General features: G+C 37.4%; 1 protein-coding gene across 1 annotated transcript in view; it reads left to right on the top strand.

Annotated features, from left to right (window-relative positions):
• Nucleotides 1-25,981, top strand: part of GRIA3 (glutamate ionotropic receptor AMPA type subunit 3) — a 373,784-nt gene that overhangs the window by 173,097 nt on the left and 174,706 nt on the right. Inside the window, exon 4 of the mRNA XM_079764724.1 lies at nucleotides 1,337-1,524. Within this exon, the coding sequence (XP_079620850.1) occupies nucleotides 1,337-1,524 (188 nt within the window). The remainder of the gene's footprint in view (nucleotides 1-1,336; nucleotides 1,525-25,981) is intronic.

The raw sequence follows: 25,981 nt of genomic DNA, 5'->3' as shown, positions 1-25,981 counted from the left end.
TGCCACAGATCATTCTGGCTTTGCAAATCATCCTCATCACCCACTCCCATTAGTCATTACCTAAATATAAATGGAAAACCATTTAAATTTATGGGAGGAAGGAAGTTGCTTTTGACCATAGCCCAATAACATGATGTGAGCAGTTGATTAAATTACACTTAAATTATAGACTAATACCAGAAGCAAAAATAGAGGCATGATATAAATTAGAGACATGAATAGTCTAAAAGACCAATACATAGAGACCCCTGTACTATTCTGTGATTCATACTTTAAGATATACTGTTCTTCCCAACTTCTCAAACCCTGACTCCAAAAAGGTTACCAAAAACTTAAGCATCAGATTTTTTTTCTCTCTTTTCCATTTGGCATAGATCCAGGGTATTAGTAATTAATGGTTGTCTGATATAAATTAGCTAAAAAGAAACCAAGAATCCCTAGTAAATTTAACTGAGAAATGAGAAGGACTCAGGAACATTTAGTATGATTGAACTTTTTCATAATGTTGTGATCAAAGAATCTGTATATCTTCGTAATAGACAATTTTTGTCAGGTATTCTTAGTTATTTTACTTGAAATATATAATTTATTTTGTTGGATTGGTAGCAGTCCATGAGAAAGAAAACTGAGCCTATGTAAGGATTAGATATATTATAATAAGGTTCTATCTTTACTAAAGCTATCTTTATTCTGAAGAATGTTTATGGAATATGAAAGAAATGAGCTTCAACTACAATAGGGACGATTGTAGTCAGATATAAGGAAGATCTTGATGTTTATTCCATAGATTTTTGTTGTTGTTATTAATCCTCACCCAAGGATATTTTTCCATTGATTTTTAGAGAGAGTGGAAGGGAGGGGAAAAGACAGAGAGAGAGAAAAAAACATCAATTGGTTGCTTCACGCATGTGCCCTGACCAGGGCCAGGTATTAAGCCTGCAACCGCAACCGAGGTACGTGACCTTGACTGGAATTGAACCCAGGACTCTTCAGTCTGTAGGCCAATGTTCTATCCACTGAGCAAAACTGGCTAGGGCTCCATAGATATTTTGATAATGCATGTCAATAAAAATAATTCAGCTGTGATTGATTAAGTACAGGCTTGATAAATACCTAGCCTGGTGGCCACAAGTTGTAGAATCTTCCTCCCTTTAAAACAAGATAGAGTTGCCAACTGGAAGGTTAAGGCTGAGGTTATGGCTAAGCCTGCTGTCCACAATAGATAAGGTTCACAGAGACCCAATAGACTGTGAATAAAAATTCAATAGAACTTTTAATACCAACAGAAAGACTTTTAAAAGAAAAATATTATCATGGCTGTCTTTCCTTCATTCAGGATTTTCCATCCTTCAAGCAATTATGGAAGCAGCAGTGCAAAACAACTGGCAAGTGACAGCAAGGTCTGTGGGAAACATAAAGGACGTCCAAGAATTCAGGCGCATCATTGAAGAAATGGACAGGAGACAGGAAAAGCGATACCTGATTGACTGCGAAGTCGAAAGGATTAACACAATTTTGGAACAGGTAAGTGTGAGATTTATTCCACCCCCAGCCAACATGTTAAATCATCAACCTGAGGCAGTTCACATTTCTGCTAATAAATTAAGTACCCAACCAGACTAAACGTGCAAACGGTTTTTGATAGTCTTTCTAATCCTTTTTCCTCCCCAGTGGCTGCAGGAAAAGAAAGAAAATCTAAGCTGTTGAAAATTGCATTACCATGATTAATCTGGAGGTCTCTGCAATTTAATGCTACCTATCAAATAAACACATCCTTCCACACCTCTGGTTTTTTTTAATTTCTTTATTGATTAAGGTATCACATATTTGTCCTCATCTCCCCATTCCCATCCCACACCCCTCCCCACACATGCCCCCACCCCCCTGTTGTCCTTAACCGCTGGTTAGGCTCATATGCTTGCACACAAGTCCTTTGGTTGATCTCTCCCCTTTACCCCCACCCTTCCCTACCCTCCCTCTGAGGCCCGACAGTCTGATCCATGCCTCCTTGTTTCTGGGTCTGTTCTTGTTCATCAGTCTATGTTGTTCATTATTTCCCCTAGATGAGTGAGATCATGTGCTATTAGAAATACACTTATAAGAACCGAAAATGAGACAAGCAATAATGGTTATGGTGACAGGCAAATGAATCAGTGTGTAGTGAGTTTCTTTCTAGGCCAACAGTTCTTTTGAGACCCAATTTCAATGTCCAACAGTTCCTTATGTCCACACCTCTGTTTTATAGATAACTGAATCTTTCAAAGTAGTCCCCTTCCTTTCTTATACCATCCTTCTAGCAGGGAACAGACAAGGAATCAGGCAAGGCAAAAGGGCAGGGTTTTTGTTTCAGGAGCCTAATTGCAGTATTCACTAAGTTTCCAAATTTGTGTATATTTTTGCAAACATCCCTCTTTGGGGGGGAGGGGGAGAGAAGAAAAGAGAGAGAGAGAGAGAGAGAGAGAGGCAAATATGTATGTAATTTAAGACTATTTTTAAGATGGCATATAAGAAAAAAAAAGTTCATGGTTTTTAAAATGTGAACAAAGTGAAAAAGATTTAGAAGATTTAAACTAAGGCAAAATCATTATTAAGCTTGGATATTTAAATTAAAAAAATATTAGAAGAAGTGTTTTACCCTAAGCCAGATGGATACAATGAAGTAAAGAGTCAAATAGAAATGAGGTGAAAGTGTATTGTTTTCCTTAGTAGTTTCATTGCTAGCTAATAACAAAGTGCCTATGTTTCCATAAACAAAACTGTAAGGGAAAAATTTCCATTCTAATTCAATCCCAGTGTACCTGGGGGCCAAAACAGCTTCAGAGACTGGAATTATAGTGAGCAGCCATTGTCTGGGAGAGCTGTTTTATAGAAATTTAAATATTAACAATTTGTCAGATATGCCTGCATAAGAAGAGAATGAAAAAAGAGAAGAAATGGGAAAGGAAGGGAGGGGAGGGAGGAAAGGGAGGGGAGAAGAGAAAGGAGAGAGGAGGGGTGGGGAGAGGAGGGGAGGAAGAGAAAAAGATGAAAGAAAGAAAGAAGAAAGAAAGAAAAAGAAAGAAAGAAAGAAAGAAAGAAAGAAAGAAAGAAAGAAAGAAAGAAAGAAAGAAAGAAAGAAAGAAAGAAAGAAAGAAAAAGAAAGAAAGAGAAAGAGAGAGAGAGAGAAAGGGAGGGAGGGAGCGAGGGAGGGAGGGAGGGAGGGAGGGAGGGAGGGAGGGAGGGGAAAAGAATAAGAAACTGCTGACTCTGCATTATAGAGATACAAAGCTGTCCCCTTCTTAAAACAGCATCACCTCTAGTGAATCACACCTCACAGAAAATCTAGAGCACTAGCCTGGCTAAATCAAATTTCCCAACTAACATTCTCTTGAGCTATCCAAATGACCCACCCCTCCCTTAAAAAAACTGCCTTTGATTTTCTTAGATCTTGAAAGTGAAGAATCGGGTCAGTGATGTTGGTGTATGTACTACATGCCCTCTAAAATTTTAGACCAAAATAGCCTTTTAGTGGGTGACCTACTTAATAGCCTACAGCAGAGAAACATCCTCCTTGCGGTACTTTGTTTTCCTTCTTTGGTACTAGTGACTTTGGCTTCCTGAATATCTTACATTTTGTTAAATCTTTTGGGTTTTATAGGACCTTGTACTGGAGTCTGGGATTTTTCAGCATGATGTAATAGAAAAAGAAGTGGGTAGAATTCTGAATTCTATATAGCTGTGGGATATTGGGCACTTAAATATCTATGCCTCAGCTGACTCATCTATATAATGAGGAAAATAATATTTGCTCTAACTCACATGGCTGGTATAATTGCTTCAAAAAGCATAAAATGCTATGGAAAATTATCATTATTTCTAAACACTTTTCAAGAAAACCAAAGTAACATTTTTCAAAAACCCTGTTCTCTCTTTTCATGTCTTACTTTCTATCTTCCTTTCTTCTATATGCACATTTACAGTATCCCTCAAAATACTTTCTATACAATTTTTCAGGAAGCATTTATATATATATATATATATATATATATATATATATATATATATATATACATATATATATATATAATTGATTTATTACAGTGAGGAAGAGAGAGGGATAGAGAGTTAGAAACATCGATGAGAGAGAAACATCGACCAGCTGCCTCTTGCACACCCCCTATTGGGGATGTGCCCGCAACCAAGGTACATGCCCTTCACCAGAATCGAATCTGGGACCTTTCAGTCCGCAGGCCGACGCTCTATCCACTGAGCCAAACCGGTTTCGGCAGGAAGCATTTTTCAAAGAAATGTTTTAGCAAAATCCAGGTAAGGCTAGGAAGTTAATTTCACTTTTTTTTTTCTCTCTTTCAAGAAATTGTCATAAAACTGTCAACTCATGATTGTTTTCGCTGCCATTTAAGGAATTTCTACTAGGGCATAATTAGTTTGAGGTAAGGGCCATGTTGGTCTTGTTCACTATTGTATCACCAGTGTCCAACAGTATACCTGGCCCACAGTGTTGGATGGATAGATGGATGGGTAGATAAATGGATAAATGGCTGAATATTGAATAAGTACATTTCAATAAGTTTCACTGTGATTTTGCTATGCTTCCATCAAGGGGCAAAATATTACCTGCAGTCATATGATATGATCATTAAAACACACATTTTTCTCAAAAGTTTAAGATGGTGGCTCTCTGCTCAAGCCTATTCTAATGATATTGTAAAATTGCCAAAGTTTAGTTTTTTGGATAAAAATAGATTTCTCATTAAACAAATTATTTAAATTAAGTAAAAAAATTCAACATATTTCTTTAGATAAAATATTTTTAAATAAATTTTATAGTAAGATACAGAGATAATACTTTTCTCATTGGTTCCTAACCATTCTTGGCAAACTTATCTTAATTCACTATACAGATCATGGGTTGGAATAACATTTATAACTTAGTCAGTATCCAGTCTTCCCAAAAGATGCCCCCATTCATCAAAGGTGTTTTCAGCTTTAGAGGGAGGTTATTTTCATTGAAGGAAACTTCTATAGCCTCCCACAAAATGACTCTTAATGCCACTATCTGAGGTAGAAGAGCCATTTACACCACTATAACCCTATTCCTTATAGATCAGATTTTGACATAATGTAAGTTCACATTGTACACTACATCCAATGGGTGATAATGAAAAGACCTAAATATGGTACAATTTTTCAAGTATAAGCAGGTCATCAATCTAGTATTATATAGCATAACTTCCCCATTTCATTATATAGATTCTAATTTTCCTTGTGAGTGTTTAAACACTTATGGGACAAATCAAAATTCTTCCAACATTTCTTTAGAAAGTTCATTTGATATCTTTCAACCTTTAACACTACAGCAGAAATAAAAAGACTCCAGTCATCACGAGACTTCAACCTTGACATGAACAGAGAGCTCATGCAACAGCTATGAGCAATTGAATTGTGAGAAGAGGGTCTCTCTTGGCCTAAAGGGTAAGAGGGACCAATATAGAATGCTCAGGTGCCTTCCCAGGAGGCCCTCTACACAATGAGAAAGATTAAATCCTTACATGTCCTTTTTAAATTGCTGCCAGACATTCAAAGAATTAGTTTGTACTTTTGCTTGGGATAATTGTATATTATGCTGTTGTAATTCTAAAGTATGAAGAGATGTGTTAAGTTTGTCTCCAAGCACCAAACAGATGATTTTTTTTTTATCCCCAAGGGTGCGAGGAACTATTATAAGTACTGGGGGTGATCCAAATCTGGGAAAAATTTTAATGATAGTGTAGAATAATATCATGTAAAGATATTCTTTGTTCTAGTCCATGGCAATTCCCTTTCAAACTGGTTGTCCATTTCTTTTTATATAGACAAGGTCTTAGTTACATTTTCTGTACCTAAAAGTATTCCAAGCATAACCAACGGACATGGACACTGGGGTGGTGGGGGCTTGTCCTGGGGGATGGGATGGGGGAAAATGAGACATATGTAATACTTAAAACAATAAAAAATAAAAAAGTTTAAAAATAAATAAATAAAAGTATTCCAAATTTATAACTATAAGAATTAACATACAAAAAGACAGAGGTAGAGACAAATGAAAGCATGAAGGGTTGTCAGGGCTCACAAAGAATATTGAGAAACTGTAGATCCTGAATCTAAGAATTAAGAGCACCTTCTACTAGAAGATGTATGTGTACTACAATGAATGAACCATTGACCTGACCTGATGTAGCAATCCTATTATTGCATTACTGTGTTCATGAGGCACTCCTCACTGGTGGACAGCTGCCTTAATTCAACAACCAATCTGAACATTGACTGTTGAAAAGGTTGCTTCTCATACAGTTATCTACCCATGACTGAATAGATCCTTTATCCCAGTAGTATATACCTGTGGACTGCTTTTGAAGGTTAGACCCCATAAAATGAATGGTTCTTAATGTTTATTTGTAGAGGCAGCATAACATATAGTTTTAGAGCATGGACTCTGGAGCCAGTCTGCATGGATTCTGTTACTTTCTAGCTGTGTGACCTGGAGCAAATTATTTAATTATCTGTGCCCCCATTTTCTGGTTATAGAATGGTATCTGAACTTTAATGAGTTGATATATATATATTTGACAGGGGCCTGACACATAATGTTTGAATAGTGCTTTGATGCTAAGAAAGGTGTTTTTACATAGATTTATCTCATTTGAGCCTCACTGTGGGAGGTAGGCAGGGCAGATGCATTTAGCCTAGATTTATAGATGATAAACTGATGATTAGAGACATTAAGATTATTTGACCAAACGTGGCTCTCTGCTCAATCCTAGTAAGTGGCAGAGCAAGGACAGAACTTGTCTTCTGACTCCAAGTCCAGTGCTCTTGCCCCTACACTGGACCACCTTTCTTAATTTTAAGTCGTTTATTAAATATTTAGCCAATGCCAAAATGTAGATTAGGCCTGCTCATCAAGTTACTTATCAAAACAATTGCAAAGCATTGGAGAAGATCCAGAGAAAAGCAGAAAAAGATTAAAGCATTAGAAAATAGAGCCTACAAGGAAAGTCTAAATGAGTTGGGGTTTGTTTAACGTGGTGAAAGAGAGCCAAGATGCACTTTAAACACAATCCTTAAATATAATGAGTTATCATAAAGAGGGCACTGACCAACTATTGTGCATGCCTAAGGACAATACCAGAATGAATGAGTTTAACTAGACTAGAGAGAGAGTCAGCATTAGAAAGAACTCATTACAAGGAGAGAAGAAACTGGAAGAAAATAAAATCTCACCAGCTGAGGCTATATGAATATAAGTCCATTCTGTATTAGTGAAAAGTCAGATATAGAATAGTTTTAAGATTATTTTCAAGGATACACAAATATTCCAATTTAATCCTGTGTGTTGGCAAGTAAATACCATTATAGAAGACTTATTTTAATGAATAGATGAGGATATTTTCTAATTTGCCTATGCATTGGATATCTAAAAGGTTGACTCCTTAAAGAGATTTAAACATCCCCCTTCAGTCTTTACCATGTTTTTATTTTTTTTACATATATAATTCAAAGGTAAATCTCAGCATAGCCCCTGCTTGAATTACAAACTGCATGGGGCCCAAACCAATACATTTCAATGTGCTATGCAGAAAAAATATAGAATGTGTGATTTCCCTGGAAATATTCCAGGGTAAAATCACTTGATCATAGATTATATGAAATTAGCTCTTCTTAAGGACAGAATCCTGAAGCAGCTCAATCTCTACAGTTTCTTTCATTTGAGGAACCCTGACTGTCACCTTTAAGAAATAAAACGTCCAAGTTAGTAAGTCAGGTTTGCAAAGATAACTATTTAAACAAGAGGAACAATATTAGGGGCCTTTCTAAAGTATGAGACTGGAACATAAAGAAAACAGTGCTCACTCCAAAATACAGGGTGGGGCAAAAGTAGGCTTACATTTGTTCATATGGAAAACAATACAATAATTTAAAAATAATAATATAATATTAAACTCTTCTTTTCATGTGATCCTCATGTGTTGTGAGGGTCAAATAAGATAATATGTGGAGAGCACCTGCGCAGTGTTTCATGTACTCACAACTGTAAACTCTACTTTTGCCCCACCCTGTATGTATAACAATTGTGTTCACTAGAGCACACTGTTGCCAATAGCTAGACCTAAGTCAAGTGAAGTAAAAATGTTATAGCCTTATGTCTGCTCCTTGCCTCATCCTCCATTCAGCACATAGTGGTACTGTCCAGCTCCTCTCCCCTTTTTGCTCCCATTTTGTTCCAGCCTTTCTTCTTAATGTTCCTTGTAGAACAGTAAACTGACTTACCAATCCATAAGATAGTTCCAGTTAGCATCTCTACTTCTTGAAGTATTTTGTTTGTGGTATAGTTGAATAAACACAACCTTGGGAATCAAATAGATATGACTTCACTTCCCTGTTGCATGACATTGATAAAAGTGATCTAATTTCTTTGAGACCCAATTTTCTCATCTCCAAATACTATCCCACTACTTTCTGTTCATGTGATCCTCATGCTTTGTGAGGATCAAATAAGATAATATGTGGAGGGCACCTGTGTGGTGATTGGCATCCTATAGGCTCTCAATAACTAGTAACCATAGTTATTTTTTCATGAGTGGTAAGTTTTTGTGCTTATGCAAATGTGTTATTTAGGGACTATTGCTCAAGAACAGTGTCCTCATGGACTTTCCAAGATACCAGTTTAATCTAAATTTTTATCATGAGAACAGAGTCTTATGACTTGAGCTGTGCTCAGGTCTCACTAATGTAAGTTTAATATTAGATGACTTCTCTGTTTTTTCTCCAGTGTAACATTGGATAACACACATTGATTGATAAGCTCAAGGACTACTTAAGAATTAACTAGATTTTTCAGTATCACTTAAAACAATTAAAGGCACAAAAACCTTGAACTACATGTGACAACTGGGCATTATTCTGGTTTAAAAAAAAAGTTTATTTGAGCCAAACTGACAACACATGCCAGAGAGCAAGATCTCAAATGCTCTCGACAATTGGATATTTTTAACAACAAATATATATTAAGTGCTTACAATGTTCAGCTACTGTTTTAATCAATGTGCGTGGATATATGTGTTCATAGATCTCATATGAGTTAATCCTCATATCAGCCCTATAAGGTACATGGGAATATTATCTCCATTTTACAGATGTAGAAACTGAGACTTAGAAGTCATACAGTTATAATTGGTGGGGCCAGAATTTGAACCCAGAGAGTCTGTTAATTACTACAATAATCAGCCATGCATGGAACTGAAGTTTTCAATCAGAGGAGAGGCAAGCAGAGGTTTTAAGAGATAAGCATCCTGTTGAGGCTTGGAACAGCTTTGTTTACAACAAGTATTGTTATACAACAAGCATTTCATAGGCAATTCCTCCATTTGATGATGATGCATATTCCACCAGCACATGAAATTGAAAATATGCTACCTAAACATACCCTTTGGTAAAAAGCTTATTTATGATGAACAAGTTCATTTACTTATGGTGCCCAAACAATCTATGAAATGAGCCCCACAAGAGTAGGAATAAATCATGAGTACTTTCACAGAGTGATATGTAAGTACAACTAGCATTCCCATCTGCATGCATTTCTTCTCAGGTAAAGAACCACAGTCTTCATTATTTTACTAAAACTGCCCTAGGTAATGTCCATTTCCTTCTTCCATTTCTAATGCATATGCTAAATATAACTGGTAAAGTCTGGAAGGTACGGTTTCCCTTCCCTCCATTAATTCCCAGAAAACCAAGCATAAAAGGACTGGTTCTGGTAAAGTAAGAATGCCCATAGGATAAGGATTTGGGTTGGTGCTTAGCATTTGTAGGCCATTAGACTTGAGAAGCAGTGCTCCAAGGGGCATGCTCCTCCCTACCACTTAGTATCACCCTTAAACCCAGGTGAGAGGGGCCATTGCACTGAGCTCCATGCTTTACATGGCTCCTCATACCACAAACACTGAAGCACAAAGACTTTTTTTTCTATGTGGTCTTGAGAGGTGTTTTTTTTTGTTTTGTTTTGTTTTACTTGTTTGTTGTTGTTGTTGTTGTTGTTTTAAGGATAGTAGCTGGGTGAGCATCTAGGGGGGAAAAAGAGAGAAGGACACATAAGAAAAACTGGGTTCACCAGATCAAAGCACAAAAAGGCACAAAAGGGGGCGAGGGGGTCAAGGGCAGGAGTAGTAAAGGAGAAAATGACAATTTATGCCATAAGAAGTGAGAAAATGACTAATTTTGTTTAAAAATGGGCCTCCCCAAATTATTCTAAGTGACAGATTTTTATTTAGTTCACAGATAGATGCATGGGCCAGGCCAAGGTCTACTTTGTTTTTTGGACTTTTTAACATTTATTTATTTTTATTTTTAAAATTTTTATTGAATTTATTGTGGTGACACTGATTCATAAAATTATGTAGGTTTCCGGTGTACAATTCTATAATACATCTTCTGTATATTGTATTGTGTGTTCACCACCCCAAGTCAAATCTCTTTCCATCACCATTTATACACCCTTTACCCTCTTCTACCTCCACCCTCCCCTCCTTTACCTCTGTAAATCAATATACTACTGCCTGTGTCTCTGAGGTGTTTTGTGTTTTTTTTTGCTTAATCCCTTCACTTTTTTCACCCAGCCTCTAAACAACCCTCTGACAGCTATCAGTCTGTTCTCTGTATCTATGAGTCTGTTTCTATTTTGTTTTTGTTTATTTTGTTCATTATATTCCACACGTAAGTGAAATCATATGGTACTTGTCTTTCTCTGACTGGCTTATTTCACTTAGCATATACTCTCCAGGTCCATCCATGCTGTTGCAAAAGTTAAGGTTTCCTTCTTTTTATGTCAGAGTAGTATTCCATTGTATAAGTGTTCCACAGCTTTTTTATCCACTCATCTACTGATGGGCACTTGAGCTGCTTCCAAATCTTGGCTATTGTAAATAATCCACTCCTTCAATGAACATAGGGGTGCACATATTCCTTCGAATTAGTGTTTCCAGTTTCTTCAGATAAATTCCCAAAAGGGAAATTGTTGTGTCATAAGGTAGTTCCATTTTGATTTTTTTAGACAACTCCATACTATTTTCCACAGTGGCTGTACCAGTCTGCATTCCTACCAACAGTGCATGAGGGTTCCCTTTTCTTAACATCCTGGCCAGCACTTCTTGTATGTTGATTTATTGGTGAAAGTCATTCTGACAAATGTGAGGTGGTATCTCATTATGGTTTTAATTTGGATTTCTCTGATAATTAGTGACATTCAGCATCTTTTCATATGTCTATTGGCAATCTGTATGTACTCTTTGGAGAAGTGTCTACTCATGTCCTTTGCCCATATTTTAATTGTATTGTTTGTTTTAGGGAGTTGAGTTTTATAAGATTTTTTAATACATTTCTGATATTAACCCTTTTTCAGATGCAACATTGGCCAATATCTTCTCCCATTCAGTGGGTTGTCTTTTCATTTGGTCAATGGTTTCCTTTGTTGTGCAAAAACTTTTAGTTTGATGTTGTCCCATTTGTTTACATTTTCTTTTATTTCCCTTGCTGGATGAGATATATCAGAAAAAACATTGCTTCAAGAAATGTCCAAGACTTTACTGCCTAGGTTTTTTTCTAGGATATTTATGGTTTCAAGTTTAACATTTACTCTTTAACCATTTTTAGTTTATTCTTATATATGGTGTAAGAAGGTCGTCTAGTTTCATTATTTTTGCACATACTTGTCCAATTTTTCAAACACTATTTATTGAATAGACTGTCTTTATCCCATTGTATGTTTTTGCCAACTTCATCAAATATTAATTGACCATAAAGTCATGAGTTTATTTCTGGGCTCTCTATTATGTTCCATTGATCTATGTCTGTTTTTATGTCAGTACCATGCTATTTCAATTACTATGGCCTTGTAAGATAGTTTGATATTAGGTAGGGTGATTCCTTCACCTTTGTTCTTCTTTCTCAAGATTGCTGTTGCTATTTGGGGTCTTTTGTAGTTCCATATACATTTTTGGATTATTTGTTCTAGATCTGTGAGATATGTCATTGGTATCTTAATAGGAATTCCATTGAATCTATAAATTGCTTTGGTAATATGTACATTTTAATGATGTTAATTCTTCCTATCCATGAACACGGAACATGCTTCCACTTATTTCTATCTTCTTCAATTTATTTCTTCAGTGTCTTGTAATTTTCCAAGTACAGGCCTTTAATATCCTTGGTTAACTTTATTCCTGGGTATTTTATTTTTTGGAAACAATTATAAATGAGATTATTTTCTTAGTTTCCCTTTCTGATAGCTCATTATTGATGTTTAAAAATGCAACTGATTTCTGGATATTTATTTTGTATCCTGCTACTTTACTGAATTCATTTATCAGTTCTTATAGTGTTTTGGCTGAATCATTAGGGTTCTCTATCTACAAATAATGACAGTTTTACTTCTTCCTTTTGAAGTTGAATGCCTTTTACTTCTTCTTCTAGTCTGATTCTTGTGGCTAGGACTATCAGTACTATGTTGAATAAGAGTGGTGAAAGCAGACATCCCTCTCTTGTTCCCAGTATGAAGGGAAATACTTTTAATTTTTGCCCATTGAGTTTGATGTTGGCTGTGGGTTTGTCATATATGGCCTATGTTACATTGAGGTATATTTTGTCTATTCCCACTTTGCTAAGAGATTTTTATCATAAATGTGTTTTGGAATTTATCAAATATTTTTTCTGCATATATTTGATATAATCATGTGATTGTTATCCTCATTTTGTTTATGTGGTATATCATGTTTATTGATTTGCAGATATTGTACCAACCTTGCAACCCTGGAATAAATCCCTCTTGATCATGGTGCATAATGTTTTTAATGCATTGGTGGATGTGGTTTGCTAATATTTTGTTGATGATTTTAGTACTTATGTTTTTTAGGGATATTGGCCTACAATTTTCTTTTTTGTAGTGTCTTTATCCAGTTTGGGGATTAGGATAATGCTGGCTTGTAAAATGAGCTTGGGAGTCTTCCCTCCTCATGAATTGTTTGGAATAGTTTGAGAAGGATGGGTGCTAGTTCTTCATTAAAATTAACCTGTGAAACCATCCAGTCTAGGACTTTTATTGTTGGGAGTTTTTTGGTGTTTTTTTTTTAATTACAGCTTTAATTTCATTAGTTATAATCTGATTCTTCCTGATTCAGTTTTGGAAATTTGTACATTTTTAGGAATTTACTCATTTCTTCCAGATTGTCCGATTTGCTGGCATATAGTTGTTTGTAATATTTTCTTACCATCCTTTGTATTTCTTTGGTGTCGGTTGTTACTTCTCCCCTTTCATTTCTGATTTTATTTATTTCTATCCTCTCTCTTTCTTCTTGATGAGTCTGGTTAAAGGTTTGTCAGTCTTGTTTATCATTTCAAAGAACCAGCTCTTGGTTTCATTGATCTTTTGTATTGTATTTTTTTTACTCTATTTCTTTTATTTCTGTTTTGATCTATATTATTTCTTTTTTTCTAATCACGTTGGGCTTTGTTTGTTGTTCTTTTTCTAGTACTTTTTTGTATAAAGTTAGATTGTTTATTTGAGTTTTTCTTTATTGATGTAGACCTGCAATGTTATGAATTTCCTTCTTAAGACTATTTTCACTGTGTCCCATAGATATTGGGTTGTTGTGTTCTCATTTTCATTTGTTTCAGGGTATCTTTTGATTTCTTCCTTGATCTCATTGTTCACCCATTCATAGTTTAGTAATAGTTTTTAGTAAATGTTATTTAGCCACCATATCATTGTGTGTTTCTCAGTTTTTTTCTTGTGATTGATTTCTAGTTTTATGCCATTGTAGTCAGAGAAGATGCTTGATATGATTTCAACCTTCTTAAATTTATTCAGACTTGTTTTGCGTTCTAACATGTGGTCTATCCTAGAAAATGTTCCCTGTGCACTTGAAAAAATGTATATTCTGCTGCTTTGGGGTAAAATGCTCTGAAGATATCAATTAAATCCCTCTGATCTAGTATGTCATTTAAGGCTGCTGTTTCCTTGTTGATTTTCTGTCTGAAAGATTTATCCACTGATGTCAATAGGGTGTTAAAATCCCCTACTATGACTGTATTACTGTCAATCTCTTCCTTTATTTCCATCAAGGCTTGCTTTATATACTTGGGTGTTCCTATGTTGGGTGCATAAATGTTTACAAGGATTATATCTTCTTATTGGATTGTTCCCTTTATCACTATGTAATGTCCTTCTTTGTCTATTATAGCCTTTGGTTTATTGTTGTTGTTGTTTTCTCAGAGGGCCTGTTGCTCACCTCAAAGAAAGAGTGGCCACTGTGAGGCCAACCTGAGATCCTGAGAAGAGAGAAAATTCTCTCTCTCCCCATTATGTATAGCTTTTGTTTTAAAGTCTATTTTATTTGTTATAACCTGTGAAGCCATCTGGTCCAGGACTTTTGTTTGCTGGGAGTAGTTTTTTTTATTACAGCTTTAATTTCAGTAGTTGTAATCTAATATATACTTATATAATGTAATATACTAGTAAGTATTGCTATCCCAGCTTTTTTTCTTCCCATTTTCATGAAATATCTTTTTCCATCCATTTAATTTTTTAAAGTTTATTTTAATTTTTCATTTATTGATTAGAGAGAGAGAGAAACATCAATTTGTTGTTCCACTTATTTATGCATTCATTGGTATGCATTCTTATATGTACCCTGACTGAGGATCAAACCTGCAACCTTGGCATATTGGGACAATGCTCTAACCAACTGAGCTATCTGGCCGGGTATCCCTTTACTTTTAGTCTGTGTGCATCATTGTTCTTAGGTGGGTCCCTTTTAGACAGTATATATATGGGTCTTGTTTTCTTATCCATTCAGCTATCCTATGTCTTTTTTTAAGTCTTTTAAAATAATGGATTTTTTTCTTATGTCTGAAGTCATAGATATTCATTACATAATTAGTAGGTGTTTTATTCAAGGATTATATTCTCTGCTGTATACCCTATGTCTTTTGATTAGAGCATATAAGCCATTTATATTTAAAGTAGTTATTCATAAATACGTATTTATTGCCATTTTTTCTTTTAACTACATCCCACTGGATGTGTGTTTTTCTTCTTCTTGAAGAAGAGCCATTAACATTTCTCTTAATACTGTTTTGGTGGTAATGGGTGCCTTTAGTTTTTTTCTTGTCCTGGGAATCTCTATTTCTTTTTAAATTTTAAATGGTAGCCTTGTTAGGTAAAGTAATCTTGGTTGTGTTGCAGAAGACCAAAGAAAACCAAGAACGCTTCAAAGAAATGGAGGGACACAGTTTAATACACTGGCGGACTCGGGGAACAGCCTTCCAAATCTGAGTGAAAGAACATGCATGGGGCCCTCCCTTATATCTCCCTGTGCTCCTTGTCCCACAAACATGGATTATGTTTCCGGTCCTTTTCCCGGGCCTTGCAAGAAGGCCCCCAGGTGTTGGGTGTCTCCAGGCCATATCTGATGGTCTGGCCTGGTGCCAGTGTTATTAACCCGCCCTCCGGGGCAGTGCACTGTTCACAGTAACAGGTTCTGCAAGACCAGTATCTGGGAAGGAGATAGGGACTTAATTATAGGTTATCAGGAATGTACACTGAGCTTGCTGGCTTGGATTCAGATCACTAGCCCCAAATATCAGGGTTACATTGGAATTAGCCCTTTTTAGCCTTCTCAGTTGTAGGTCCTTGCTTTTCATCACTTTGAATATTTCATGCCAATCCCTTCTGGTCTGAAATCTTTCAGTTGAGAAATCAGTTTACACTGTTATGGGAACTCACTTGTTGGCAACTAACTGCGTTTCTCTTGCTGCTGTTAAGATTCTCTCTTTCTCTTTAACCTCTGCCATTTTAATGAAGTGTCTTATTTGGGCTTCTTTGGGTTCATCTTGTTTGGGAATTTCTGTGCTTCCTAGACTTGTATATCTTTTTCCTTCACCTGATTAGGAAAGTTTTCAGTGATTATTTCTTCAAATAGCTTATTGATCCCTTGCTTTCTCTCTTCTCCTGGTACCCCTATATTGCAGATATTGTTATGCTTCATGTTGTCCCAAAGGTCCCTTAAACTATTCTCAGTTTTTTAATTTTTTTTTTCCTTTTTGCTGCTCTGATTGGGTGTTTTTTGCTACCTTGTGTTCCAATATACTGATTTGATCTCTGCTTCTTCCAATCTACTGTTTATTCCTTCTAGTGTATTCTTCATTTCAGACTGGTTCTTTTCCATGGTTTCTATGAGCTTTTGCTATCTCACTTTTTTATCTTAATTGTTGAAAGTATTACAGATGCCCCCGTTTTTTCCCCCAATGACCCCCCTCCTCCTCACTCCCTCCCCTTCTCCTTCTCACTCCCACCCTCTCTCCGCCTCCTTCACCAAACTATTGTCTGAGTCCATGGGTATTGCATATATGCATATAAGATCTTTGGTTAATGCTCCCTCTGCCCCTCTTCCTTCTGAGAATCCTTGACTATTGCATGCTTCCATGTCTCTGATCTATTTTGTTTGTCATTTTTTTGTTGTTGTTCATTAGATTCCACATATAAATGAGATCATGTAATATTTGTCTTTCTCTGGCTGGCTTATTTCAAGTACTATGCTAAGTGAAGTAAGCTTGCTATCTCTTTGTTGAAGTTCTCACTAAGTTCCTTGAGCATTCTTATAACCATTTTTTAAACTCTATGTCTGTTAAATTGCTTGCTTCCATTTCATTTATTTCTTTTTCTGGAGATTATCCTGTTGTTTCATTTGAGGCATGTTTCTTTGTCTTCCCATTTTGGCTGTCTCTTTGTGTTTGTTTCTATGTATTAGGTATATCTGTTACACCTTCCTGTCTTGGTGGGGTGGCCTTATGTTGTAGGTTTCTTGTGGGAGCCATTGGCATAGTCTCCTTTATCACCTGAGCTGGGTGCTCCAGGAATGTCTGTTATGTGAGCCCTCCTGTTGTCATTGAGTCTTGATTTCTATTGGCCTGTTCATGTGTGGGGTTGACCCTCAAGGTGGCTGATTGTGAGACTCAACCTGTATACCTCAGTGTATGAGCTGCTGTGCAGGTGCTGACCACATGGATGAGAATTCGCTTCATCAGGTTCTATTGCCTGCCAAGACTTCCCTTTGGATATACCAATTGTGAAGCTAATTGGATCCTGATTTTATGTGGTCTGAAACTAGCCACTGGGTATATTGGTTCTAGAGCTTCTTGGGAGGAACTCTGTTGCAGGCCAATGTCAGACACTACCTGTGACTGGCCCTTGGCAGCCTATTTAAAGCTACATAGTAATACACAGTTTGTGGCTGCCTCTGCTGGGCCTGGGTGTGTGCAGAAAGGACCAATATTGTGCACCAAGGCCAGCTTTTATCAGCATCAGGCCTGGGGGCAGGTCAGAAAAATTCCCAAGGCACCCCCAAATCCTCTCACACCTGCCTTCATCTGTTGGCTTCCTGTTAGGCTCAGTCACTGAAAGAGCTTCTGGTGGTATTCGAGTTGCATGAGGTAGGCTCAATGAGTCACCGGGTAGGGGCGAGTGGTGTTCATAAGACTGATATAGGTTCAAACGGGGTGCCAGTGTTGGGTCTGAGGCCACTCAGCAAATGTCCTTGGGTACATTAAACCCAGCTGTAACCCGCTTGGTGCTTGCACACCTTTGTGGTGGTATGGGGTCTCAGAGAGTCGTCAGGGTGAGGCCAGCAGTTTATCAGGCCCAAAAAGACCAAGATTTGGCCATGTGAAGAGAGGACTCTGCACTGATAGGGTGTGCAAAGGAGAAATGGTCCCTGTCCTTGAGGCACACAACTCAGTCTATCCCAAATTCTGCCAGAAGCCTGATCTCAGCAGGGGCCACTGGGAATCCGGAGGATAGTGCTAATGGATACCCCCTGAGGGGGAGGTGTTGGTCAGCCTTTGGGGAAGGTGGAAGTGGCCCCATCCAAGAGCCACACAACTCAGTCTTTCCTGGATTCTGTCCTGACCTTGGCAGGATGGAGCCACCAGGAATTGGGAGGGTAAGGCTGCCAGGAGCCCAGAGAGTGGGATTAGCACATCTTCTGTATGGGGAGGTGCCAGTCAGGTTGGTGGGTAAATGAGGGGAATGACCCCTGCCCCAGAACCATTCACTTCAGTCACTGACACCCTCTGAGTCTGCCCAGACCTCTACACCCCAGTCTAGGCAGCTGACTCCTCAGCAGGGTGCAAGCTCCTCAGGGTGAGGCTACAGGGAGCCCAGAGGGTGGAGCTATTGCTTTTCCCCAGTCTAATGCCATATGGATGAGAGTGCTCCACCTAAGAAAGATGGCATCTGTGGTGTGGGAGAGTCACTCAGCACAGCATTCCTGGCATCTGTTTCTTCTGCTTTTTCCCCAGAGCTATAAAACCCCATCTCCTCACACAACTCATTTGCTCCACTCCGCGCCTCTGCTAGAGTCCAGAGATTTTGGCTTTTTAAGAGGGCACCTGTGTTTCTAGCAGACAATCATCTCTCTCTATCAGACAAAATACCCACTGATGTTCTTTTTTTAAAATACGTTTTTATTGATTTGAGAGAGAGAGGAAAGGAGGGGGAGAGAGAGGTAGAAACATCTGTGAGAGAGAAACATCGATTGGCTGCCTCCTGCATGCTCGCTACTGGGGATTGAGCCCACAACTCAGGCATGTGTCCTGACCAGGAGTCGAACTGGTGACCTATTGGTTCATGGGTTGACACTCAAGCACTGAGCCTACACCAACTGGGCTCCCTGCTGATTTTCACAGCCAGATGTCACAGGGGTACCTCTTCCCAGCTCTAGCGCTCTCAGCTAGGAAGCTAAGCATGGGGTTGAACTTCCTCAAGGGTAATCTTGTGGCTGAAATATCTCTCTGGAATCTCAGCGCGCGCGCGCACACACACACACACACACACACACACACACTTCTGCACATGTCTGCTGGGCCAGCCCTTTTTCTCATCTCCACTCTTCCTACCAGTCTCAATGTGGTTTCTTCTGTAAATCTTGGTTATAAGAATTCTCTTCAATTAGTCTTCAGTTGGTTATTCAAGTTGATTGCTCTATATTTTAGTTGTAATTCTACTTTGTTCCTGGGAGGAGGTGAGTATAACATCCACCTACTCCACCACCATCTTGGACCTGGACTTTGTAACATTTAGATATACAGTATGTGGTCCTTGATTCATACTCTTGCCATGGATCCCAAAAATGTTAGGGGTGAGCCTGCTCCTATTCACCCATATCTCTTATGGCCTAAAAACATAAATGTTTCTGTAATAGTGTCTAGTTTATTCCTGGCAAGTAGGTTTTTCTGAACATTTTAGTCTCATTCAGTGTAAATGTAGGTCTTCCAATCAACTGTCATGATATTTGCTTTGAAAGGCAGCGTTGAGGAGGGTGCTTTTTCACAGTAATGGAATTTGCTCCCATCACTATTTTGGAATAATTTTAACCTTATTTCTATCTATCAGAGGTGGTACAGGCTACTCCAGGGAATCTTCCTGATAGGGAAGATTCGCATATCTTTTGCATTATTCCATAGATATCCACGTTTACCTTATCCAAAGTAAAAAAAAAAAAAAAGATGATCAAGGCACATGATTAAGATAAATCATAGGTGTGGAGGTGCAGCAATAGGGAAGTAAACATTCACATTTCTCCTCCTCCTTTTCATGCTTACTGCCATAGTTCCTCTGAGACCTGCTTTCACAGGTATGGTTATAAGCTGAGGGTTAAACATTCTTTCACCACCACATAATAATGGTTCTATACTTCATAATTAGGTGTATGTCCTTCATATTAAGTAAATTATATTGCAGGATAAATACTAGATAGAAGTACAGCTACACTAGAGACCTCTTGAACCAAAACTGGATGCCATTTATTTATTACCAGCCTGTGTCTACAGGTGGACTGAGTAACACAAAAGACAAAGACAGATAAGGGATTTGGCAAGTGTTACTGACTTGAATTTCAAAGGGTGATCCGAAGCTGTGCGCCAATAACTGAGAAACAGGCTGCACAGAATGGGGCCTCTTTGAGAGGATAAATAATTGCTTAGCTACCTAAGAAATCACTGTATAATCAAGAGGTGAATCATGAAGAAGGAAAGCAAAGGGATCAGACCTCTAGAACAGGAATTGTAATTTACATGGAAAATTTCCCAGAGAAAGGCCAGTCAACTGTTCTGAGGTCAACATCACAGAAGGGCTTATATTCAGAGCACTATACTAGGCACTATTGAGAGAAACAAAAGTTCTCTGTCTTTCCTTTATAAAATGTCTAATAGGTATCCAAAATGGAAAGGAGGAAGTAAAACTATCATTATTCACAGATGACATGATATTGTACATAGAAAACCCTAAAGACTTCACCAAAAAACTACTAGATTTAATAAATGAATTCAGTGACATAGCAGGATACAAAATTAATACCTAGAAATTCATGACACTTTTATACACCAATAATGAACTCTCAGAAAGAGAAATTTTAAAAAACAATCCCATTTACCATTGCAATAAAAAAAATAAGATACTTAGGAATAAACTTAACCAAGGAGTTGAAAGATCTATACTCAGAAAACTACAGGACATTGAAAAAAGAGATAGAGGAAGATATAAATAAGTGGAAGAATATACCGTGTTCATGGATTGATAGAAACAACATTATTAAAACATCCATAATTCCCAAAGCAATGTATAGATTCAATGCAATCCCTATGGAAATATCAACAGCATATTTCACAGATCCAGAACAAACACTCCAAAAACTTATATGGAATTTAAAAAGGCCCCGAATCTTTTGAAAGCAATCTTGAGAAAGAAGAAAAAGTTGGAGGAATTACAATCTTGAGAAAGAAGAACAAAGTTGGAGGAATCACAATATCAGATATCAAGTTATACTACAAAGCCACTGTAATCAAAATAGCCTGGTACTGGCACAATAACAGGCATATAGATCAATGGAAAAGAATAGAGACCCCAGAAATTGACCCAAGCCATTATAGTCAATTTGACAAAGTAGACAAAAGCATGCATTGGAACAGAGACAGTCTCTTCAACAAATGGTGTTGGAAAAATTGGACAGATATATGCAAAAAAATGAAACTAGACCATCAACTTGCACCATACACAAGAATAAACTCAAAATGGGTAAAAGACTTAAATGTAAATCATGAAGCCATAAAAATCCTAGAAGAAACCATACCTAGCAAAATCTCAGAAATCTCTTATAGCGATATGTTTACCAATACATCTGCTAGGGCAAAAGAAACTATGGAGAAAATAAACAAATGGGACTACATCAAAATAAAAACCTTCTGCACAGCAAAAGAAACCATCAACAAAACAACAGGAGAGCCCACTACATAGGAGAACATATTTGCCAATGATATTTCTGATAAGGGTTTAATCTCCAAAATTTACAGAGAACTCATACAACTTAACAAAAGGAAGATAAATGATCCAATCAAAAAAATGAGCAAAGGACATAAATAGCCACTTTTTGAAAGGGGACATACAGAAGGCCAAGAGACACATAAAAACATGCTCAAAGTCACTAATCATCTGAAAATCAAAACAACAATGAGATATCATCTCACACTTGTCAGAAGGGCTATCATCAACAAATCAACAAGCAACAAGTGCTGGTGAGGATGCAGAGAAAAAGGAACCCTCCTGCACTGCTGCGGGGAATGCAGACTGGTGAAGCCACTGTGGAAGACAGTATGGAGTTTCCTCAAAAAGTTAAAAATGGAACTCCCATTTGACCCAGTTATCCCACTTCTAGGAATATATCCCAAGAAAACAGAAACACCAATCAGAGAGGATATATGCACCCCTATGTTCATTGCTGCACAATTTACAATAGCTACGATTTGGAAACAGCCTAAGTGCCCATCAGCAGATGAGTGGATTAAAAAACTGTGGTACATCTACACACTGGAATACTATGCTGCTATAAAAAAGAAGGAACTTTTACCATTTGCAACAGCATGGATGGAACTGGACAGCATTATAGATAAATATCAGATAAATTATAGATAAATATCATATAGAATATATGTACCCCTATGTCCATAGCAGCTAAAATAGCTAAGATCTGGAAACAGCCCAAGTGCCCATCAGCAGATGAATGGATAAAAAAAGCTGTGGTACAGCCCTGGCAGGTTTGGCTCAGTGGATAGAGTGTTAGACTGTGGACTGAGGGGTCCCAGGTTCGATTCCGGTCGAGGATACATGCCCGGGTTGCGGGCTCGATCCCCAGTTTGGGACGTGTGGAGGCAGCTGATCAGTGATTCTCTCTCATCATGGATGTTTCTATCTCTCTCTCCCTCTCTCTTCCTCTCTGAAATCAATAAAAATATATATTTTTTTTAAAAAGCTGTGGTACATCTACACAATGGAATACTATGTGGCGGGGAGGTGGTAAAAAAGAAGGAACTCTTACAATTAGCAGCAGATGGATGGACCTGGAGAGTGTTATGCTACGTGAAATAAGCCAGTCAGAGAAAGATAAGTATCACATGATCTCACTCATATGTGGAATCTAATGAACAAAATAAACTGATGAACAAAATAGATCCAGACACATAGAAGCATGAAACAAACTGACAAATTTCAGAGGGAAGGTGGTGGTGGTGGTGGGAGTGGAGGGGGTGGGCGGGGAGAGATTAACTGGGGAATTTATATGCATATATGCATAGCCCATGGACACACAATAGTGTGGTGAAGGCCGGGATGTGGCGGGTGCGTGGTGGAGAGCGTCAATGTAGGAAATAAAGGGGGGGGGGCATCTGTAATACTTTCAACAATAAAGATAATTTTTTAAATGTCTAATAATCCCTAACAATGTGAACCAAGTTAGAGAGAAGCATCTTAACAAATGTAAAATAATATAATAAAGACTAGAAACACACATGCTGGTAGAATAAAAGGAATTAGAAAAACCTACAGCTTATTTTTGAGTATGACTATATTAATCATAAAATATAAGGTCAAAGTGTTTCTAATATCTATGCCTCTCCATCTTTTTCTCCCAGGCACATGTTAGGGCCAATATGTAAAATAACAGATCCTACTCCTCTTTGCTTTCCTTGTTTCCCAATATCCTAATGGGCATGCTTTCAGATGTAGATGAATATATAGCCAAACATATTATTGGCCTTACTTCATGTCATACTGTATCTTACTAGATGTTCCCTTTCTTTCCCCATCTGCAACCATTCCAGGATTTTCTCTGTAAATTGGCTGCCTCATTTTTTGTCACCTCACCAATCATGGTGTCCAGTGGTCTCTACTCCTTACCCTAATGACATGGTGATGTAATGCTATTACTTAACATACATTAGACTAATCTATTTTGAAGCAAAAATGTACCCGCAAATTGCATAATAATGTCCCAAAAGCAAAAACTATGGTTAGATTTCTTAAATGTGCTCACTATAGACATAGTTTCTCTTAAGTCTAACCTAATGTTCTCCGGGCCCTAAGTGAGTGGACTCCATACTTGCAGTAAAAGTAGTCAACATGTTAGCTGATTTCAACACTCAGTGGTAGCCTTAAATAAACTTGTCTCCTGAAATGCAAAGATATTTATCCTAAGAGTTAGTTACAGACATCAGTATTCTATATTTAGAGATTTTATCTTTGGCTTATTAAAAAAGATGGTCTGCCTCTCTGGTCATACTTCACATTAGACTGGCTAGACTGGCATTGTGACTATTTAGAAGCAAATTCCCTCTGGGAAAATAAGGAGCAAAAACTCATTCAAGATCATTAATTTGAAACAACAAGACTCTTGCTTATTTCAGATGATAGAAGCTTTGGTCTCAAAAAGAAAATGCTCCCATTCAACCAAAGGTTTCCTCCCCCTGTTTTTTAAATTATGATATCTCATTATTTCCTTGATTATTTCATATGAGATTTGGGAGGTTTATTTTTAAAATTAACACAAATTACAATTAATTTTTATTAGGGAACCTCATGAAAGTTCTCAGGATGACTGGAGACAACCTGAAGTTTTATAAATCAGAGTACAGAAGCCTTGAGGCAGTATACGTGGGTTCTAGTTCCAAGCTGTATGACTTCAAAAACTCTCTTAACCTCTCTGTGCCTCCATTTCCTAAACTGTAAAATTAATGTATTGAATATGTTGGTCCTTTCCAGTTTCAACAGGCCATGATCTCCAGAATTGTAAAAAACTAGGTAGTAAATTCAATTCCATAAATATTGATTGAGACCCAACCCACTTTACCATATCCAGTGCTAGATATGGTGGGGGGGGGGCATGTCTTCCATGCTACATTAGTAGGAGTGATAAGGCAACACCATAATTCTGGAGGGCAGAATGTCATAAATATTTTGAAATGTGTGAGTCAACTTTCCTTCTTTCTCAGATTGCCAGGCTAGTGACTATCACTGAATGTTTTATTTTTTGCTGACTGAGAATCTTGCAGTCCTTAATGTCAGTGAGCTTTGCTTAAACTTGGAAACACAGATGAAGGGAGAGATTGAAATAATATGCTCCTAGGCCAGGGCACAGCCTTGAAGTTTATCATTTACTTATATCTTTAGAGTGCAGAACAACAATATACCCATTAATAGCAGTCTCTGTTTGATCAAAACTATGCCACATATGTGTATATAAATATCACATCAGCCCTTATAATATCTGGGGAATGCCTGGAGAAAATGCCTATTAATTAATAATTTCTAGTAGTTGGATTCTGATTAACTGAAGTTTGTTCATCACAAGCCCATTACAAGTTCCTCATTGTACCCATATTCACTGTTATACTCCTTCTTGCTCAGATTCTCTTTGCACATAGCAACTTATAGTAGATTGTAGTAAAGATTTATTGAATAAAAAGACCTTCTCCCCCATCTATTAACATTAACATTTTAAGATTAATTCTGGTACTTTATTCTAGAATTATGAAAATATGAATCAGTTCAAATAGAAAAATAAAACTAATGCAAATATTATCCTTTTGAGTTAATTCAATCACTTAAATCAGGTAAGACCTCAGATTCACTCTTTTAAAAAAAATAGAAGGGAAACACTAACCATATATAGTTGTTTTCTCTACAAGCAATAAATATGTTTTCAGTTGGCATGGAAGAAGAACATAAGAACACCCTGATACCTGTTCCTTTGTGTGGCTTACAATGTGAAGGCCCCAGTTAAGCCTTTGAAGATACTGAGAGGTTGACAAAGTCCTATGGGCTAGAATTACTGGCTTATAAATATTAATGGATTTTTTAGAATCATCATCCAGTTTTATTAGGAAATTTCCCCAGTTTAACAGCAACAAAAATGTAGCAATTACAAAGTTCATCACACAGCTGCATGATTATAGTAGTCTTGCCCTAGATTCTAACAGATGCTGTAACAAACAGTTCATAAGGGCTGAGAGAACCACAGTTTACAACAGCAACACAAAAGCTAGTTATTGTTCAATCTCATATTGCCACAGGACATTTATACTTACAATAATTTAGAACTCTGTACTTCCCTACAGAGAGGCACCAAGCAAATTCAAATTAAGTGTAGTAACAACAACAAAAATAAAATAAAATGTGCAGACTCAGGTCTTTACTACACTAATACTGAAGGGCCAATGCCATTGATTGATCCATGCCAAAATCTTGACTTTGATGAGACTGAGTGTGGGAAAGAGCCTTTGATCAGTTTGATACCATTGTTACTAACCACCCACCGGGCCCTTCCAATCAAATTAATCCCATCCTTTTTGAGGAAGCTTTCCTTTAGTCCAGATTTAACAGAGCCAATCTGCCTCTGCCCAAAGGTTATAACCAATTAACAAGTAACAGGCACCATTCAATGGGCCAGTGCCAGGACTTGGGGAGATTGGTGACAATTAGTGTCACGTCACTAGAGGTAGAGCTAAAGTGGAAGAGGTTATTAGCCAGATACCACTAGTTTCTCTCCAACCTTTTAAAATATATATA

The sequence above is a fragment of the Cnephaeus nilssonii genome (genome assembly GCF_951640355.1).
Source record: "Cnephaeus nilssonii genome assembly, chromosome: X".
In the NCBI taxonomy this organism is placed as follows: domain Eukaryota; kingdom Metazoa; phylum Chordata; class Mammalia; order Chiroptera; family Vespertilionidae; genus Cnephaeus; species Cnephaeus nilssonii.
This window is presented reverse-complemented; position numbering and strand designations above follow the sequence as displayed.